The sequence below is a fragment of the Gobio gobio genome, assembly GCF_949357685.1.
Source record: "Gobio gobio genome assembly, chromosome: 7".
Taxonomy (NCBI): domain Eukaryota; kingdom Metazoa; phylum Chordata; class Actinopteri; order Cypriniformes; family Gobionidae; genus Gobio; species Gobio gobio.
In genome coordinates this window covers 54,367,803-54,386,919 of record NC_137103.1, presented here as the reverse complement: position 1 = coordinate 54,386,919, position 19,117 = coordinate 54,367,803, and the positions used below count along the sequence as shown (strand labels likewise).

Here is a 19,117-nt window from a genome sequence, read left to right as displayed (position 1 = left end):
GTCAAATTGAAGCTGAATAATCTTTCCATTGATGTATGGTTTGTTAGGATAGGAATATTTGGCCGAGATGAAACTATTTGAAAATCTGGAATCTGAGGTTGAAAAAAATCTACATATTGCAAAAATCTCCTTTAAAGTTGTCCAAATGAAGACCTTAGCAATGCATATTACTACTAATAATAAAGTTTTGATATACAGTAGGAAATTTACAAAGTATCTTCATGGAATATGATCTTAACTTAATATCGAAAGATTAATGGGTAACACTTTAGAATAATGGTCATTAGTTAACATTAATTAACTACATTAGTTAACATTAACTAATAATGAACTTCACTTATAAAGCGTTTATTAATCTTTGTTAATGTTAATTTCAACATTACTAATGCATTATTAAAATCTTGTTAACATTAGTTAATGCAATGTGAACTAACATGAACAAACCATGGACAGCTGTATTTATATTAACTAACGTTAACAAAGATGAACAAATACAGTAACAAATGTACTGCTCATGGTTAGTTCATGTTAGTTAATACATTAACTAATGTTAACTAATGACCATTATTCTAAAGTGTTACCGAATAATGTATAATTTTGACCCATACAATGTATTGTTGGCTATTGCCACAAATATAACCGTGAGACGGACAACTGGCTTTGTGCTCCAGGGTCACATATTTAAATCATTGCAAGTATATTGTGAATCTGCTTGATAATGCATGTTAAACCAGATCTAGCTTTATGTTGATAACTGCAGAAGTTGCTGTCAACTGGATGCTATTAATGATTTTATGAGTAAAGCGTTTTATGAGGTCTTGCGGTCTTTCTCTTTTAGGGCTGTTTCCCTGCGTACTACGCTCTGGACGAGCAGGGCCAGGGCTGTCTCTCCTGTCTCGACATCAATCATACTCACTTCCTGCTGGTGGATGATGGCACTCATGGACATTATGGAGTTGAGATTGAGCTGCGGGCCCGTCTGGAGAGACTTATCTCTCAACAATCGCTGGGAAGCAGAGGTGCAGCTTCAAAAGATTACACATCATTTAATATAATTTGTTTTTGCACAGTAGTAATTTCCCAGCAGTCGCCACCACCAGTGTGTCCTTGAGTAAGGCACTTTACTCCATGTTGCTCCAGCGGAATTGTCCCTGTGATAACACTGTAAGTCGTTTTGGATAAAAGCGTCTGCCAAATGCGTAAATGTAATGTAATTAAATGGCACACAAGGGAATATACAACCCCAAATCAGAAAAAGTTGGGACAGTATGGAAAACGCAAATAAAAAAAAAAGAAGTGATTTCTAAATTTACTTTGACTTGTATTTCATTGCAAACAATATGAACACAAAATATTTCATGTTTTGTCTGGTCAACTTCATGTCATTTGTAAATATGCATCCTTTCCTGTCATTCAGACCTGCAACACATTTCAAAAAAATTTGGGACAGTAAAGCATTTACCACTTTGTAATGTTGCCATTCCTTTTCACAACACTTAAAAGACGTTTAGGGACTGAAGACACCAATTGATGAAGTGTTTCAGGTGTAATTTTGTCCCATTCTTCCTGCAAACAAGTCTTAAGGTGGGCAACAGTACGGGGTCTTTGTTGCCACACATTCTCTATTGGAGACGGGTCGGGACTGCAGGCAGGCCAGTCAAGTACCCGAACCCTCTTCCTCCGCAGCCAGGACTTTGTAATGTGTGCAGAATGTGGTTTTGCATTGTCTTGTTGAAATATGCATGGACGTCCCTGGAAAAGATGTCTTCTTGAAGGCAGCATATTATGCTCCAAAATCTCTATGTACTTTTCAGCATTAATGGTGCCTTCACAGAAGTGCAAGTTACCTTTGCCAAGGGCACTGACACAACCCCATACCATGACAGACCCTGGCTTTTGGACTTGTTGCTGGTAACAGTCTGGATGATCCTTTTCTTCTTTGGTCTGGAGCACTCGGCGTCCATTCCTCCCAAAAAATACCTGAAATACTGATTCATCTGACCACAGTACACGTTTCCACTGTGTGATGGTCCATCCCAGATGCCTCCGAGCCCAGAGAAGTCGACGGCGCTTCTGGACACTGTTAACATAGGGCTTCCTTTTGGCACAGTACAGTTTTAACTGGCATTTGTGGATGTAACTACGTATTGTGGTACTTGACAAAGGTTTGCCAAAGTAGTCCTGAGCCCATGTGGTGATATCGCTTCTAGATGAATGACGATTCTTGATGCAGTGCCGCCTGAGGGATCGGAGATCACGGTTGTTCAGCTTAGGCTTGCGCCCTTGTCCTTTACGCACTGAAATTCCTCCAGATTCCTTGAGTCTTTTAATTATGTTATGCACTGTTGAATGTGAAATATACAAATCTCTTCCTATCTTTCTTTGAGGAACATTGTTTTTAAACAGTTCAATAATTTTCTCACGTATTTGTTGGCAAACTGGCGATCCTCGGCCCATCTTTGCTCCTAAAGGATTAGACCTTTCTTGGATGCTGCTTTTGTACCAAATCATAATTACAAACACCTGTTGACATCACCTGTTTCAAATCACATCATTATTTAACCATTTTACCTCGTTACTAGCCCTAAATTGCTCCTGTCCCAACTTTTTTTGAAATGTGTTGCAGGTCTGAATGACAGGAAAGGATGCATATTTACAAATGACATGAAGTTGACCAGACAAAACATGAAATATTTTGTGTTCATATTGTCTGCAATGAAATACAAGTCAAAGTAAATTTAGAAATCACTTATTTATTTATTTTTTGTGTTTTACATACTGTCCCAACTTTTTCTGATTTGGGGTTGTAGATCAAATATAGATTTGTAGTGTAATGATAAATTACTATACAGTACAGTAGTACAATAACCATCAGTAGGGCTGGGCGATATATCACACGATATTGTTAGGCGCATCTCGTCAGTAAAGCCGGTTCCTTGATTAGTAGTAAATCGCCATCACCTGCTTTCAGATAGAGCGGCATTTACTACACAGAGCCGTAGTTCACTGACAAGCTGAGCCATATCGCCTTAATTATGACAGACGTATCGCCTGCGATATTAATGCGATATGGCTCAGCTTGTCAGTGAACTACGGCTCTGTGTAGTAAATGCCGCTCCATCTGAAAGCAGGTGATGGCGATTTACTACTAATCAAGGAACCGGCTTTACTGACGAGATGCGCCTAACAATATCGTGTGATATATCGCCCAGCCCTAACCATTAGTATAAGTTCAAAAGTATTTGTACGGTTTACTGTTTTTGAAAGAAGTCTCTTCTGCTCATCAAGGCTGCCTTTATTTAATAAAAAATACAGTAAAAATTCTGAAATATTACCATTTCAAATAAGTGTTTTCTATGTGAATATATAGTAAATTGTAATTTATTCCTGTGATCAAAGCTGAATTTATCTAGCCTGGCTCCGCCCTCCTACTTACTTCCGCTCAATTTTCATTTTCCTTCAGTACTCCGTCTGGGACTGCGGTATATTCTTAGGTTTTCTCCGAACAAATTTTTACCGGTCCAATCAGTGAACAGAGGGAGTGGCTGAGAACGATGACGTTGATGTCGTGCGCTAGTTTGAGATGTAGGTCAGTAATGGTGGCGTAGAAAAGATGCGAGCGAAGCCATTCATTCCGTTGTGGCACCGCTACCGAATATCCAGAAGTTAAAACTGGAGCAAGAACAATCTTTGCTGAGTTCTGTTGGTGGCCATGATGTTGTGGCTCTCCTCCCCATGGGGTTCGGGGAAAGTGTGATTTTCCAGCTCGCTCCATTAGTGGTGAAGGAGTTGCTGAAGCCCTATTCGGACAGTACTAGTTTCTCGTGGGGTCGGAAGGTATTGTCATCATTTACAGGGGCTAGTCAGTGATTTTATTGCCGTCCGTCTCCAACCACCCGCATAAACACCAAGGTGTGGTAATTTAATTGCTGTCCGAATCCACATCTCTGAGTTTTCAAGAATATATCACTTCAAAATTCATTGTTTATATCCTTTTTGTCCACTGCAGGGCAACGTACGGTTGCGCTTCGCTTTAATTTGGATGCATTTGTAGACTAGTATTTCTTTAAATGCAGGCAAGAGCGATATATTTCATCACCGCTCCAAAAATATAAAGAAGAAAAGCACGTAAACATTTGGGACGTTATTTAGCGCGTTCCCGATCACAAAACTCTCCCCTCCACTGTGAATAAATCACAATCTGAATGCACAAGGTTTTATCACTGAGGTGGTGCACATTTATTTTTACAGACTTCCATGTGAGAAACAGAGGCGAACGGCGCATGACATAAGTCACGACCAAACGTTAGCGATTGGTTATGGCAGATCCAGAGTGGCTCTGGGCAGATCCAATAGTTTTAAACTTCAACAGAGTTCCCGCCTTCAAGGAAGTAAACGCTTGTCATTGGAGAGTGGCCAGACTCTCTGAACAAATGAAATGTCCCAGAGTCCGGTCGGACCAGGCTAGAATTGATCATCAATACTCCAGTCTTCAGTGTCACATGATCCTTCACAAATTATTCTAATATGATGATTTGCTGCTCATAAAACATTTATGATTATTATCCATGTTGAAAACAGTCATGCTGCTTCATATTTTTTGTGTAAACTGATAAATTTGTTCAGGATTCTTTGATAAATATAAAGTTCAAAAGAACAGCATTTATTTGAAACAGAATCTTTTGTAACATTATAAATGTGTCACTTTTGATCAATTTAATGCGTGAATAAAAATATTAATTTCTTTAAAAAAAAAAAACCTACTGACCCTTAACTTTTGAATGGTAGTGTATTTTGTGGAAATGTATGCAACCATACATTTAAAGGATTAGTTCACTTCAAAATGAAAATGTCCTGATGATTTCCTCATCCACATCTCATCCAAGATGTTCATGTCTTTCTTTCTTCAGTGGAAAAGAAATTAAGTTTTTTGAGGAAAACATTCCAGGATTTTTCTCCACATAAAAAAAACCTCAGAGCCTCTGAAGCCCTTCCTCTGAAACTGCACTGATTTGGACCTTCAACCGTTGGTTCCCAATGAAGTCCATTATGTGCAGAAAAATCCTGGAATGTTTTCCTCAAAAAAAAGTAATTTCTGTTCGACTGAAGAAAGAAAGACATGAACATCTTGGATGAGATGGGGGTGAGGAAATGATTACTTTCATTTTGAAGTGAACTAATCCTTTAATAGAATAACCATAGAATAGTCTAGATAATTAACAAAACTTTTATACATAATATGTATTAAACTGAATACAGTTAACACATCAGTTAACCTGGTTTATTTATCGGCCACTCTTGCCTCTTCTGATGACCCACTGAATATTTCAATACAAAAAAAGGATAATTTTTTTAACCGAACTGTTCATATGAACGATTCACTAAAATGAATCAGACCTCCGATGCTGTACATTCATTTTCACACTGCTGAAAAATGTGGTGTGTGTTTAGTTTTCTGTCCTGTGTTGATGTATTTCCTGTTGAAACGGGAAATTTAGGCAAGGCATATTGAAGGGGCCATAATTTTTTTTTTTTAAATAGCCTTTGATTTGGACAAAATTTGCATAGTTGAACTAAAAGTGTTTTGACCCCATTGGCAGATGTGTTTTTTTTTTTTAATTGATTTAAGCATAAAAAAGAATTATCTTCAGTCATTTTGCTTCTCCAACATAATCTTTATCCAGACTGTCATAAAAAGAAATGATGAACACATGAGAGAACCAATGGAATATTAATAACTGATTATTTTGTATCTTTGAACATTTGCATATTTGTAATGGAAAACATGAGTAAGAAAATCATTTTTGCAGTGTAACACAGATGAACGTACAGATTTCATGGCTCTATAACTGGTCACTGGTCACTTTTGATTATTTGTGAAGTGGTTCGTCTGTTTATTAGTGTTGTCTTTCCATCAGAGAGTGGAGTGAAGATACCGGTGGTCTGTGTGGTTTTGGATGGTGGTCCAGGAACTCTAAACGTAAGATTTTAAAGTCATCAGTTTCGCAGATGAATGTTCTTTCATTAATCCAGATGCACATATTTATTGACAGACGATCTACAATTCAATGCTGAACAACACGCCGTGTGTCGTGCTGGAGGGATCTGGACGCCTGGCGGACGTCATTGCTCAGGTGGCGGCCCTGTCGGTGTCAAAGGTCACTGTGGTCCTTATCAGCCAGCTCTTGAAGAGGTTTTTTGGACAAGAGTACAAAAGCTTTACTGAGGTGCAGGTCATTGAGTGGACCAAGAAGGTAATGGACAAAAGCACACATATCATGACAAAACTCAAAATTACACAGTCTTCAGTGTCACAAGATCCTTCTAATATGATGATTTGCTGCTCAAGAAACATTTATGATTATTATCCATAGTCGTGCTGCTTCATATTTTTGTGGAAACTGAAACATTTTTGTTCAGGATTCTTTGATGAATATACAACCCTCTACAATGCGAGTAAATAATATCTACGCTGAAAAAAATGGTGTGTTGGATTTACATTTTTTAATCATGTACATCGGTTCCACATGATTCAATTAAGTTAAACAAACATAATTTATTCACATAATTTCAACAGAATGGAATTAAGTAATTTTTAAGTAACCGAATTGAGTAGCCTCACAATGATTTTAATATGGCTCCCTAACAACAGTGGTGCACACGAGGGCTTGAGACCCTGCCTCTTTAATCAAAACACATGCTTATTTTTGTATATTTTTGTTGTCACTTGACTTATCTATATCACAGTACTCAGTAGCTTTCATTATATTTGCCAGCAATAGCACATCATATATGTGCTAGGTGTGAAATGCTATTTAATGATATGTGCTGAGTCAGTCCACAGCCTAAGCAATCGCTCCACTCTTCTCCACTATGGTAACCCAGTGTAATTTAAATGGTTCGAATAATTCCAACATAACTAAACATTAAACACTAATAAACAATATAAAATCTCCCCCTTTTTCTCATTTTGCCCAAAAACACATAAAATAACACTTAATTTCAACAATTTTACTCTAGTCGTCAAGTCCCAAGCAAAGCATGCTGGGAACTATAGTTTCAGCAAAAATCATTTTCGAGTACTTAATTGGTTCACATTCACCCCAAATAATTGAATCTAGTTGTTCGCACATTTTAGAGTATTACATTAATCGAAAGCAATGAAATCATGTTTAGAAGAGAAACACAAATTTGTTGCGTAGATCACAAATAATACGATTAAGTAAATTGGACAACATGTGTTTTCCTGTTTTTTCAGTGTATCATTAGCCAAAAATCGATTTTACTCGCCAGTGTGTGTGTTAGAGGCTAATAATGAGTTTAGCATAGATATATTCACTCGCTGAACACTCAGAGAAAAAGCGTTTCGCTCTCCGGAAAGCGTCAACGGATGCGCAGCGTACCCAGAGATGTATAAAGTACTAGAGACACATACTTGAGTAAAAGTACAAGTTCCTTATCAAAAAAGTGACTTGAGTAGAAGTTGAAGTGCTCTTTAAGCACCACACTTAAGTAGAAGTACTAAAGTATTCAAAATTTTTTGTACTTAAGTATTGCAAGTAGTTTATTTTAAAATGTACTACTCAAGTACTGAAAGTAAAAGTACAAGTATTGTGTTATGTAGTTATTAAAGAAAGTAGTCAAAAGTTTGAACATCATATTGTTTTTATTATTTCAAATGATTAAGCTAAAGGACAATCACAATGTTGGTAGGTAATTTTTCTACATATTGTCATATAAATAACCTGAAAATACTGTAGTTCATTAAGATTAAATCTTACTATAACCACTCTTACTAAAGAAAATGGGGTAAGCACACTTATATTCTCATTTCAAGAGGTGTTCTGAGTAAATGATTTGTTTGTAACACTTTACAATATGGTTTGATTTGTTAACATTACATTAGTTAATGTATTAGACTAATAACTAACATGAACTAACCATGATCAATACATTTGTTACTGTATTTATTAATCTTTGTTAATCTTAGTTAATAAAAATACAGCTGTTCATTGTTTGTATATGTTACTTCACAGTGCACATTAACTATGTAAACAAATCGAGAGCAATTTGAGCGCAAGACGCTCGTGTTGTTCTAAAGACAGTGGCTGCGTCCCAATTCGCCTACTTATACTACGTCCTAAAAGTATGTACTCTTTTTGTGAAGAAAAAGTACATACTTTTGAGTGTGTAGCAGAAGAGTATGCAAGCTTTGGGACATACTACTTCGTCATCTTTAACGGACTCTGTTACGTGCGTCCCGTCACCGTTTAAACTGCCCTGTCAATCATCGTGACAGTTCAAATCCCCCACTTTCAATTTAATTTCCTACCTTATCGGAGAGAAATGTAGTCGCTCGTTGATCTGCCTTTCATGAGTCTTTAGACTCCTCTCATGTGTTTGCAAAGTTAATGGCCAAACGTATCATTACAAAAGTTCTCAATGCTGCTGAAGGAGAAATATAATGTGGATAATATTGAATAAATATCTTTTCGTCTGGTTAAATACTGATAATTGCTCACTCAAACCAATTTATCTAATCCTCTCCACTTAACCGTCAGACTCGCGTAACCGTCATGTTTGTAGTTTTTTATCACTTTTTATCCGCGTTTGTAGTTCTAATCGAATCCTCGTCCATCTCGCAATGGGTTGTGGGCAATATCAGCCGTTAGAGTGCGCATCGATCTGCACTTCGGATTCTGACCAGAAATAGTAAACCATCCGGGAATCTTTGGAATACTTTTTTTAACATACTAAGATTTGGGACATACTAATTCTTTTTTCGAATACTATTTAGTACGGATAGTATGCGAATTGGGACGCAGCCAGTGAATGCCCGGCTCTCTCGCACGCTCTCTCTCTCGCACGCTCTCTCTCTCGCGCTCTCTCTCTCGCACGCTCTCTCTCTCGCACGCTCTCTCTCGCACGCTCTCTCTCTCGCGCTCTCTCTCTCGCGCTCTCTCTCTCGCGCTCTCTCTCTCGCACGCTCTCTCTCTCGCACGCTCTCTCTCTCGCGCTCTCTCTCTCTCGCGCTCTCTCTCTCGCACGCTCTCTCTCTCGCGCTCTCTCTCTCGCGCGCTCTCTCTCTCGCACGATCTCTCTCTCTCGCGCTCTGTCTCTCTCTCGCGCTCTCTCTCTCTCGCGCTCTCTCTCTCTCGCGCTCTCTCTCTCTCGCGCTCTCTCTCTCGCGCTCTCTCTCTCGCACGCTCTCTCTCTCGCGCTCTCTCTCTCTCGCACGCTCTCTCTCTCTCTCTCTCTCTCACACGCTCTCTCTCGCGCGCTCTCTCTCTCGCACGCTCTCTCTCTCGCGCTCTCTCTCTCGCGCGCTCTCTCTCTCGCACGATCTCTCTCTCTCGCGCTCTGTCTCTCTCTCGCGCTCTCTCTCTCTCGCGCTCTCTCTCTCTCGCGCTCTCTCTCTCGCGCTCTCTCTCTCTCGCGCTCTCTCTCTCGCGCTCTCTCTCTCTCGCGCTCTCTCTCGTGCTCTGTCTCTCTCTCGCACTCTCGCGCGCTCTCTCTCTCATGCGCGGTAATGTGGGTTTGGAATGGAATGATTCGTAACATTTTTATAATTGTAACGAGTAACGATGCAGCACATAAAAAAATATCGGAGTAAAAGTATTAAACTCATCGAAAATATGTACTGAAGTAAAAGTGGAAGTAGGAGAAAAAAATAATACTCTAGTAAAGTACAGATACTGCCTTTTAGTTCTTAAGTACAGTAGTGAAGTAGTTCTACTTCGTTACTATACATCTCTGAGCGTACCTGTATTTCACGTACCGTAAACTCTAGTGTGAAGGCGCACAACTCGCAGACGCCGTCGCATTGCTGCAAAACACGAGTCCCAGTCTTCCTTATTCTACGAACTTTGTAACACATGTAATGTACCATTACAGCCGTCGAGAGGAACAAATCGTGAAAGTGTGGATTATAGCATTATTTTATGATCTTTTCCCATCACATGAAGGGCTGCAGTGATGAGCATTGAGTAGACAGACGGTCTGTTGATCGCGTGAATGCATTGATCTCGTCATTGCAACACGTTTTCTCTCACAAAATGCTTTGACCACAACTAACAGCAAACACTACATCGACATGAATACAGTAAGAGCTTCGCTGTGCTGCATAACAGCGCCATTCATTATAACGGCAGTTTGGGCAAGTGTGCAGATACACTCGCGACGTGTGATTGACAGATCCGAACATTATAAAGAGAGAGTTCTTTGATCGCTAATCTAGCGTATAATCACAATTTAAATAACAGATTTGTTTCATGCTACTAACAGAAACGATGTGAATTTGATCGTTTAGTCACTGGCTTGATTCACGGATGCATGAACAGTATTAAACGATCTAGAAAGAACATCTGCGTGAACTTGAATGATTAGCTACACATCAGAAATCACTGATCACAGATCAGGCATTAATGAACACTGTTACTCACTGTTTGTGGCGGTGCTGTCGAATCCATATGGTCTTTGTAAAGCCTGTGCTGACATAAACTGAATCCATTTTGTCCTAATTCTCTGGGCGGGGCAAAGCAGAGGAAGGGGCGGCCGTATGACGACATACAGGGAAGATTCCAGATCATCTCAGCTCTCATTTTCTCAAAAGGCAGAGAAAGAAAGCCAGAACTCGGTTTACACCTGTCGAAATTTCTAGCCACACTGAAAAAAAATGATTATGGCCCGATTAAATTAAGCTTAATTAATTTGTGCTCGTTTAAATAATTAAAATTTCGTTTTTTTATTTTAATAAAAAAAAAAATTCATTGGTTTTATGGGAATTGCATGTGTTTTTGTTTAAATTGAGATCAAATAAATTGATTGCGACCATGCACTTACGATAAAACATTTTAGTAAATTCAACGAATAATTTTTTTCAGTGCACTTGGGGACCATATACAGGCTAGGGGAACTCATATTAATGTTGAAAAACCTCATCAAATAAAATGTTCATGCCATGGGACTTGTAAATTGTCTATTCAACATTAAATCCATTTTCACATTCGTCTTGATTGAGGGGGCAGGATAGTCATGATGTATCTATACTGTACATGTACTGTAAGTGATCTAGAAGATGTTTATTTTTGACTTTCTTTAGATTCAGGACATTATCCGGTTGCCTCATCTGCTGACTGTGTTTCGTATTGACGAGGATAAAAACTATGATGTTGACGTTGCCATCCTACAGGCTCTGCTGAAAGGTACGGTCAAGAAGACTTGAAGACTTAAATTCACATTTCCGGGCAGAGGGTAATTGCATTATGCTGGGAATGGTTGGATGGCGGCTTCCACTGTTGTGAGTGGATCTTTAGCTGTAATCTTGACATTATTCTTTAGGTTTTCTGATGGAGTTGTTTAATGCTTTGGCCTGATGGTTTCCGGAAAGAATGAATCCCATTCCTGGAAGAAATCCCACAAAGTGTATATATCTCGTTCAGCTCAGACGTACTTGAGCACATTTATCCTCCCTTGAGAATCTGGAAACCTCTCTGACTGCGGAAGCTGTTAGTGTTTATGCTATATTGATGGATGATGCATGTCTCAAATGCTAAAGAGATTTTTTTTAACGTTGAATATTATCACAGTGCTCATGTGCTCGCTTATAGACACACTTGACTTGTCTGTGAATTGGATGCTCGTGGTGAAGCACAAAAAGAGATGTTAGACAGAAGGTGACGAGGGTTTGAGCTGTTTTTGAACTGTCCACCCTGTGTAAAATTAAAGGGATAATGTTTATTTTTGTATGAAAGCCACATAAAATGATCGCTTGATTCAAGTAAAGCCTCATAAACTTTCTTTTAGAGGAGTATAACTTAAGTAAATTAGTAAAAGTTAAATGATAGTCCTGCAGAAGTGTTATTTTAGTGTTATTTATATACTAAAGCGTCACTTTCACTTACACTATACGTCACGTCACTATTACATTATTTATTAATTTGCTTTTATTTTACTTTTAATAATTTAGTGATGTGCTTTTGTCATGTTTATTCATTTTTTATTTATATATTTCTTTTTATATTATTTGTAATTTAAGGCAACATTTTTGTTTTATTTTATTTTTGTTTATGAATAAATTAAATTAATAAATTAATTATTAATATATATATATTTTAAATAGTTTTTTACTTATTTTATAAAGTTTGTTCGTTCGTTAGTTAGTAAGTTAGTTATGTTCGTTCGTTAGTTAGTTATGTTAGTTTGTTCGTTAGTTAGTTATGTTAGTTAGTTTGTTTGTTCGTTAGTTCGTTAGTTTGTTAGTTAGTTTGTTCGTTAGTTCGTTAGTTTGTTAGTTTGTTAGTTAGTTAGTTAGTTAGTTAGCTAGTTTGTTCGTTAGTTAGTTTGTTTTGTTAATTTGTTTGTTAGTTAGCTAGTTCGTTCGTTAGTTTGTTTGTTTGTTTGTTTGTTAGTTAGTTTGTTTTTGATAGTTAGTTAGTTAGTTAGTTAGTTAGTTAGTTAGTTAGTTAGTTAGTTAGTTAGTTAGTTAGTTAGCTTGTTCGTTCATTGGTTAGTTTGTTTTGTTAGTTAGTTTGTTAGTTAGCTAGTTCGTTCGTTAGTTAGTTTGTTTTGTTAGTTAGTTTGTTAGTTAGCTAGTTCGTTCGTTAGTTAGTTTGTTAGTTAGCTAGTTCATTCGTTAGTTAGTTTGTTTGTTTGTTTGTTTGTTTGTTAGTTTGTTAGTTAGTTAGTTAGTTAGTTAGTTAGTTAGTTAGTTAGTTAGTTAGTTAGTTAGTTAGTTAGTTAGTTAGCTAGTTCGTTCGTTCATTAGTTAATTTGTTTAGTTAGTTAGTTAGTTAGTTAGTTAGTTAGTTAGTTAGTTAGTTAGTTAGTTAGTTAGTTAGTTTGTTTGTTTATTTGTTTGTTTGTTTGTTAGTTAGTTAGTTAGTTAGTTAGTTAGTTAGTTAGTTAGTTAGTTAGTTAGTTAGTTAGTTAGTTAGTTAGTTAGTTAGCTAGTTAGTTAGTTAGTTAGTTAGTTAGTTAGTTAGTTCGCTAGTTAGTTAGTTAGTTAGTTAGTTAGTTAGTTAGTTAGCTAGCTAGCTAGTTTGTTAGTTAGTTAGTTAGTTAGTTAGTTAGTTAGTTAGTTAGTTAGTTAGTTAGTTAGTTAGTTAGTTAGTTAGTTAGTTAGTTAGTTAGTTCGTTCGTTAGTTAGCTAGTTCGTTCGTTCATTAGTTAGTTTGTTTTGTTAGTTCGTTTGTTAGTTAGCTAGTTCGTTCGTTAGTTAGTTTGTTTGTTTGTTTGTTAGTTTGTTTGTTAGTTTGTTTGTTTGTTAGTTTATTTGTTTGTTAGTTTGTTCATTCATTAGTTTGTTAGGTAGTTCGTTAGTTTGTTCATTCGATAGTTAGTTAGCTAGTTAGTTAGTTCGTTCGTTAGGTAGTTTGTTAGTTTGTTCATTCGTTAGTTAGGTAGTTTGTTAGTTTGTTCGTTAGTTAGTTCGTTAGTTCGTTAGTTAGTTAGTTAGTTAGTTAGTTAGTTAGTTAGTTAGTTAGTTAGTTAGTTAGTTAGTTAGTTTGTTAGTTAGTTAGTTAGCTAGTTTGTTCGTTCGTTCGTTCGTTAGTTAGTTAGTTAGTTAGTTAGTTAGCTAGTTCGTTCGTTCGTTAGTTAGTTAGTTTGTTTTGTTAGTTAGTTAGTTTGTTAGTTAGTTAGCTAGTTTGTTCGTTAGTTTGTTTGTTTGTTTGTTTGTTTGTTTGTTTGTTAGTTTGTTAATTCGTTAGTTTGTTAATTCGTTAGTTTGTTCATTCGTTAGTTTGTTCATTCAATAGTTAGTTAGCTAGTTAGTTAGTTAGTTCGTTAGGTAGTTTGTTAGTTTGTTCATTCGTTAGTTAGGTAGTTTGTTAGTTCGTTAGTTTGTTCATTCGATAGTTAGTTAGCTAGTTAGTTAGTTCGTTCGTTAGGTAGTTTGTTAGTTTGTTAGTTTGTTAGTTCGTTAGTTCGTTCGTTAGTTAGTTAGCTAGTTTGTTAGTTAGTATGTTTTGTTAGTTAGTTTGTTAGTTAGCTAGTTCGTTCGTTAGTTTGTTTGTTTGTTCTTTCGTTCGTTAGTTAGTTAGTTTGTTAGTTAGCTAGTTCATTCGTTCGTTCGTTCGTTTGTTTGTTTGTTTGTTTGTTCGTTTGTTAGTTTGTTTGTTAGTTTGTTTGTTCGTAAGTTAGTTCGTTAGTTTGTTAGTTTGTTCTTTCTTTAGTTAGTTAGTTAGTTTGTTAGTTAGCTAGTACGTTCGTTAGTTAGTTTGTTTGTTTGTTTGTTTGTTCGTTAGTTCGTTAGTTTGTTAGTTTATTCTTTTGTTAGTTAGTTAGTTAGTCAGTCAGTCAGTCTGTTTGTTTGTTTGTTTGTTTGTTTGTTTGTTAGCTAGTTAGACTCGAGGATTTCCCCCCCTCCTCGATTATGAGGAGAAATACAAAAGACGAACTGGTAAGAATAGTTAAACCTCTAGACGTGTTGTGTCTCCTCAGCCTCCAGAAGTGATGAACATGCTGGCCGACAGTCCTGGGAGAGACAGCTGGAGCTCGCGGTGGCCTGGAACCGGGTCGACATCGCAGAGACTGAGATCTTCACCGAGGAGAGCCAGTGGACGGTGGGTAACAATAACGCAAAACCTACAAGAATTACAGAAGATAAAACTATATTGAAATGCCACAGTGAAATAATAGTAATTAACATTTTCTGAAATACATCAAGTTTGTTCACTGCACAGTTTGTGCCCCTATTATGCTATTTTTAAGGTTCCTAGTTTAGTTTTAGAGTCTCCTACAACAGGTTTACATGCATCAAAGGTCAAAAACACTTTAATTTTCTCATAATAGCATCACGTCTTTTCTCACAGTGTCTGAAACCATTTGATCAAACTCCTCCTTCCTGAGAGTCTACTCTGCTCTGATTGGTCAGACGGCCCAGTCTGCTGTGATTGGTCTACTCTGCTTTGAGAGACAAAAACTCCATTTATCTACACTTTGATCTTTAAACTGTGAAGACCTTTTACATTAAAAGACAGCTCTATCACACACTGCATATCTGAAAAGCACAACAGGGGCACTTTAACGTCTTTTCACTTGTTATTTGGTCAGGGGTTCACAAACTTTTGCATAACTCATTATTTAAAGCTACACTGTGTGATATTTTCCCCCATCTAGAGGTGAAAAGGTATATGACCATCCAGTGAATATTAGTTTCTGTTCCTCTCAATTCCGATTTCGTTTTAACTCCTACAGTGGCCGATTTAGTCCAAGATTAACATGGCTTCCAGTTCGACCTCGTCCACATTCGACACGGTGCCATCAAGTGTTAAAACACGAAAGGCGAAGCTTGAATTCACGGGTATGTCCCTCTTTGGCTAATGTACTTTCAAGATGGAGGGGCAACATGGCGACCCGCATTCAAACCCTCACCCGTATATATTTTCAATGGCATATTATAAACTTACGAGAATACTTTATTACTTGAAAGAAGTAAATATACATTAATGAGCACATATATTTTTGAAAGAACTAAGTGTTTTTAGCTAAGAATAAACTAAAAAAGTTACACAGTGTAGCTTTAAAGGGGTGGTAAACCATGATTTCACTATTCTAACTTTAGCTAGCGTGTAATGTTGCTGCTTGAGCATAAACAACATCTGCAAAGTTACAACGTTCAAAGTTTAAAGCAAAGGGAGATATTTGCTTTTAAAGAAATCAGTTTCTAAGAACTACAGCAAACGGCCAGTAGGCGACTACACACATTCCTCCAGGGTTGGTGACATCAACAGGCTCAATATTTACATAAACCCCTCCTCCGAGAATATTAAATAAGGCGGGGTGAGGCCATTTTGTATCGCGGCGCTGTTGTGGTATAGTTAGGCTGGAGTGTTGTTGCCGCGATGCAGAGGAAACGCTGTTATTTTCATCCGGATTGCAGGTCTGGGGTACTTGCTCTGTTCAGCCTTCCTTGTGGGACGGGGGTGCGTTGCAGTGTGTTTAACATACAGCATGTTATATGCACGTGTGTATGAGACGGGGAACAGGCGCGGGGCTCCTGCAGCACATCTCACGGAGGAAAACTTCCACCGTCTTCGCGATTTCAATGGCAGATTTGCACAACGTCAGCTGCGTGAAAAAAACACTGCCGGTGCGTGGATGCACGACGCGCGCGCTGCACATTTCACGGAGGAAAACTTCCACAAACTTCGCGAGTTCAATACAGGATATGCACAACGGCTTGTCCTGAAAGCTGGATTTACAAACAGAAGCTGTTTACGGGCCACAACCTGTAAGTCTGATTTATTTTTCATCGATGTGTTTTCCTGTAATAGGTTGTAGCAAGGAAGGAAACAGATGACAGCGCTGTTCTGCAAACCAGTCTGTTAAATGCTCACTCATACTTAACGTTATCCGACGAACACCTAACGTTACAAACACTAACGTTAAAATCTCAACAGCGAACTTGGCATTAGTGTAAATGATTCTTTGATTAGAGCTTTTATGTATTGTTTATCTACAGGCATGCTAAACATGGTTCTGTGTGTGATTTAGCTAACTTACTAGTAAAGCCAGTGCTTAGTGTTCGTTTTGGGTTAGTTCTTGCGACAGATATTTGGCTATAATCGTTCTAAAAATACAAAAGTTAAAGTGCCATTCAGTAGCGATCACTATAGATCCGCAGTCTTTACTCTTGAGGACTGAACAGCTTCTGCTCGATCATCTTCACTCAAATGTTCTGGGTCTGATTGGTCCGTACCATTTGCTAGTTGACATTTCAAATGATTCAGGAAAGATACAAAAGAGGTATAAATAGTAACAAAAATACTTAAAGGAGACTGTAGGTAATGTTAATTAACCAATCTGACGCCGTTGTTGAAGTTTTTGTAATTTTTTTTTTTAGATAACTTGCGATAAAACAGAGAGAAATGTCGACGCGGTCCTCTCCAGCTGTTTCTGTTTGTGTTTACGGTTACCATGGCAACTCTCAACGGCCACCAGGCAAGCGCGTTCTCATTCAGTATCTGTTAGATGTAGACAGGCCATGTCTGTCATTATTCCAAAGTTTTCTATGAAATATTATGTAATAAAAAGTTTAACACCCCAGAAAAAAATTACAATTGTTAATAATAATATTGATAATAATATTGCCTAATGTGTACGCGCGCTGTGTGGCTCGCACTCTTCAGTTGTGGAGGCACGCGCTGGTCAAGTAACTGTATATAAAAAGATTGTTCATATTCTTATTTGTTGAAAAGAAACATTTAACTTATCCTTTTTAAAACGAAAAAACGAATAAAGGAGCCATTTTCTAATTTCTGCTTATTTCATTTCAAATAGGAAATCAAACTATCAAAAACGTACACGGACCTGGTCGTATTTTGATTTCCGATTTCCATCTATAAACACAATCGGATAACGAGATTGTTTTCCGTTTTCCGTCTTTTAATATCAAAAAAAGAAAAGAAAAATGGATTGTTTTCCGTTTTTTGTTTTCCTATTTACTAATGGAAATTGGGAAACGAGCCGTTTTTCGTTTTTGTTTTTTTCCTTTTAAAACGAAAATCCGTTGGCCACCAAGTACACGGACCCTGATTCGGGCTTAGATGGTTTTATTGACGCCGTTGTTTCTAATACTGACCAAAGCACAGCCTCCGGTAAAGGTAAGGGGCGTGACGTTTCCGACAAACGTGCACTAGGCGGTTAGCGAATCACAACACACTGGGCCAGCTAACCAATCTGAGCCCATCGCGTATTTTTGAGGGACTGGCTTCATACAACCCGGAAAGCATCAGACCGTTTTACAAGGATGGACAGAGCAGTGTAGAATAAAGGTCAAATATATGAAAAATAAGGCCATTTTTTTTAAAACGAAGCATGAACACATGTTACAGTGCACCCCACAAACACAGTCAAGCCTTCAAAAGAATGTGTTTTACCACCCCTTTAAGGAAAAACTAGGTTCCTATAGTGCCCATGGAGTCTCATTGAGTGTTTATTATGTTGGGTTTGTCATGATTTGTTGATTTCTTTCCCGTCTCAGTCCTGTGATCTGCATCCGGCCATGTTTTCCGCACTGGTGGGCGACAAACCTGAGTTTGTGCGGCTGTTGCTGGAGAATGGGGTGTGTGTGCGGAAGTTTCTGGAACACGAGGAGACGCTCTGTAAGCTCTACGCCCACCTGCCCGCCTGCTTCTTCCTGCGCAAGCTGGCAAAACGGGTCCAGGGGGGCAAAAACCGCAGGGGTCAAGCGCCGACCCCCGGAAGCGAGAAGATTTCCTTGAGTCACGTGTCTGTAGAAGTGCGCCACCTGCTGGGAAGTTTCACTCAACCGTTATACGTCTCTTCATGCTACAAGCCAACCAATGATGATGTGCGCTTAACGGCAAGTTTAAGACAAAAACACCTCTGGGGGAAAAGTGAAAAAAGTAATAATAAAACAATTTTCACATTACAGTACAGTGTTATTTTAGTATTATTTATATAGTATTATAGTATTTATTAATATTAATATTTTATATTTTCAGTTTAAGATGAGTATAACTTAAGTAAATAAGTAAAAGTTGAATGATAGTCTTGCAGAAGTGTTATGTTAGTGTTATTTATATACTAAAGCGTCACTTTCACTTTGGCTATACGTCACGTCACCTATTATAGTATTTATTAATTCGCTTTTTTATTTTATTTTTTTATTTTTAGTAATTTAGTGATGTGCTTTTGTCATGTTTATTAGTTATATATATATACATATATATATATATATATATATATATATATAATTTTAATATTATTTGTAATGTAAGGCAACATTTTTGTTTTGTTTTATTTTTGTTTATTTAATTTAGTTTAGTTTAGTTACCAAAAATATTTGTAAATATTTTTATTTATTTTAGTTAACAATAACAGCTCTGCACATAAGGCAACATTTCTCATTTTTAATCAAGGCAACTATGAGAAATGTTGCCTTATGTTTATATTTAATCTAATTATTTAATTTAATTTAATTTATAATAAAAATATTATTATTTTATTTTAATTAATTAATTAATTAATTTTTAATTATTTTCATTTTTATTTATTTATTTTATTTATTTTGATTGATATTTATATAGTATTATAGTATTTATTAATATTCATACTTTATATTTTCAGTTTTAATTTAAATGTAAGTTTT

The 19,117-nt window shown here is 37.1% G+C and overlaps 1 protein-coding gene across 1 annotated transcript in view; it reads left to right on the top strand.

Annotated features, from left to right (window-relative positions):
* The window catches only part of trpm2 (transient receptor potential cation channel, subfamily M, member 2), a 71,594-nt gene that overhangs the window by 14,837 nt on the left and 37,640 nt on the right, over positions 1 to 19,117 (top strand). Inside the window, exons 5-10 of the mRNA XM_079821122.1 lie at positions 839 to 1,019; positions 5,919 to 5,980; positions 6,054 to 6,254; positions 11,102 to 11,204; positions 14,443 to 14,564; positions 17,987 to 18,328. Of these exons, the coding sequence (XP_079677248.1) occupies positions 839 to 1,019; positions 5,919 to 5,980; positions 6,054 to 6,254; positions 11,102 to 11,204; positions 14,443 to 14,564; positions 17,987 to 18,328 (1,011 nt within the window). The remainder of the gene's footprint in view (positions 1 to 838; positions 1,020 to 5,918; positions 5,981 to 6,053; positions 6,255 to 11,101; positions 11,205 to 14,442; positions 14,565 to 17,986; positions 18,329 to 19,117) is intronic.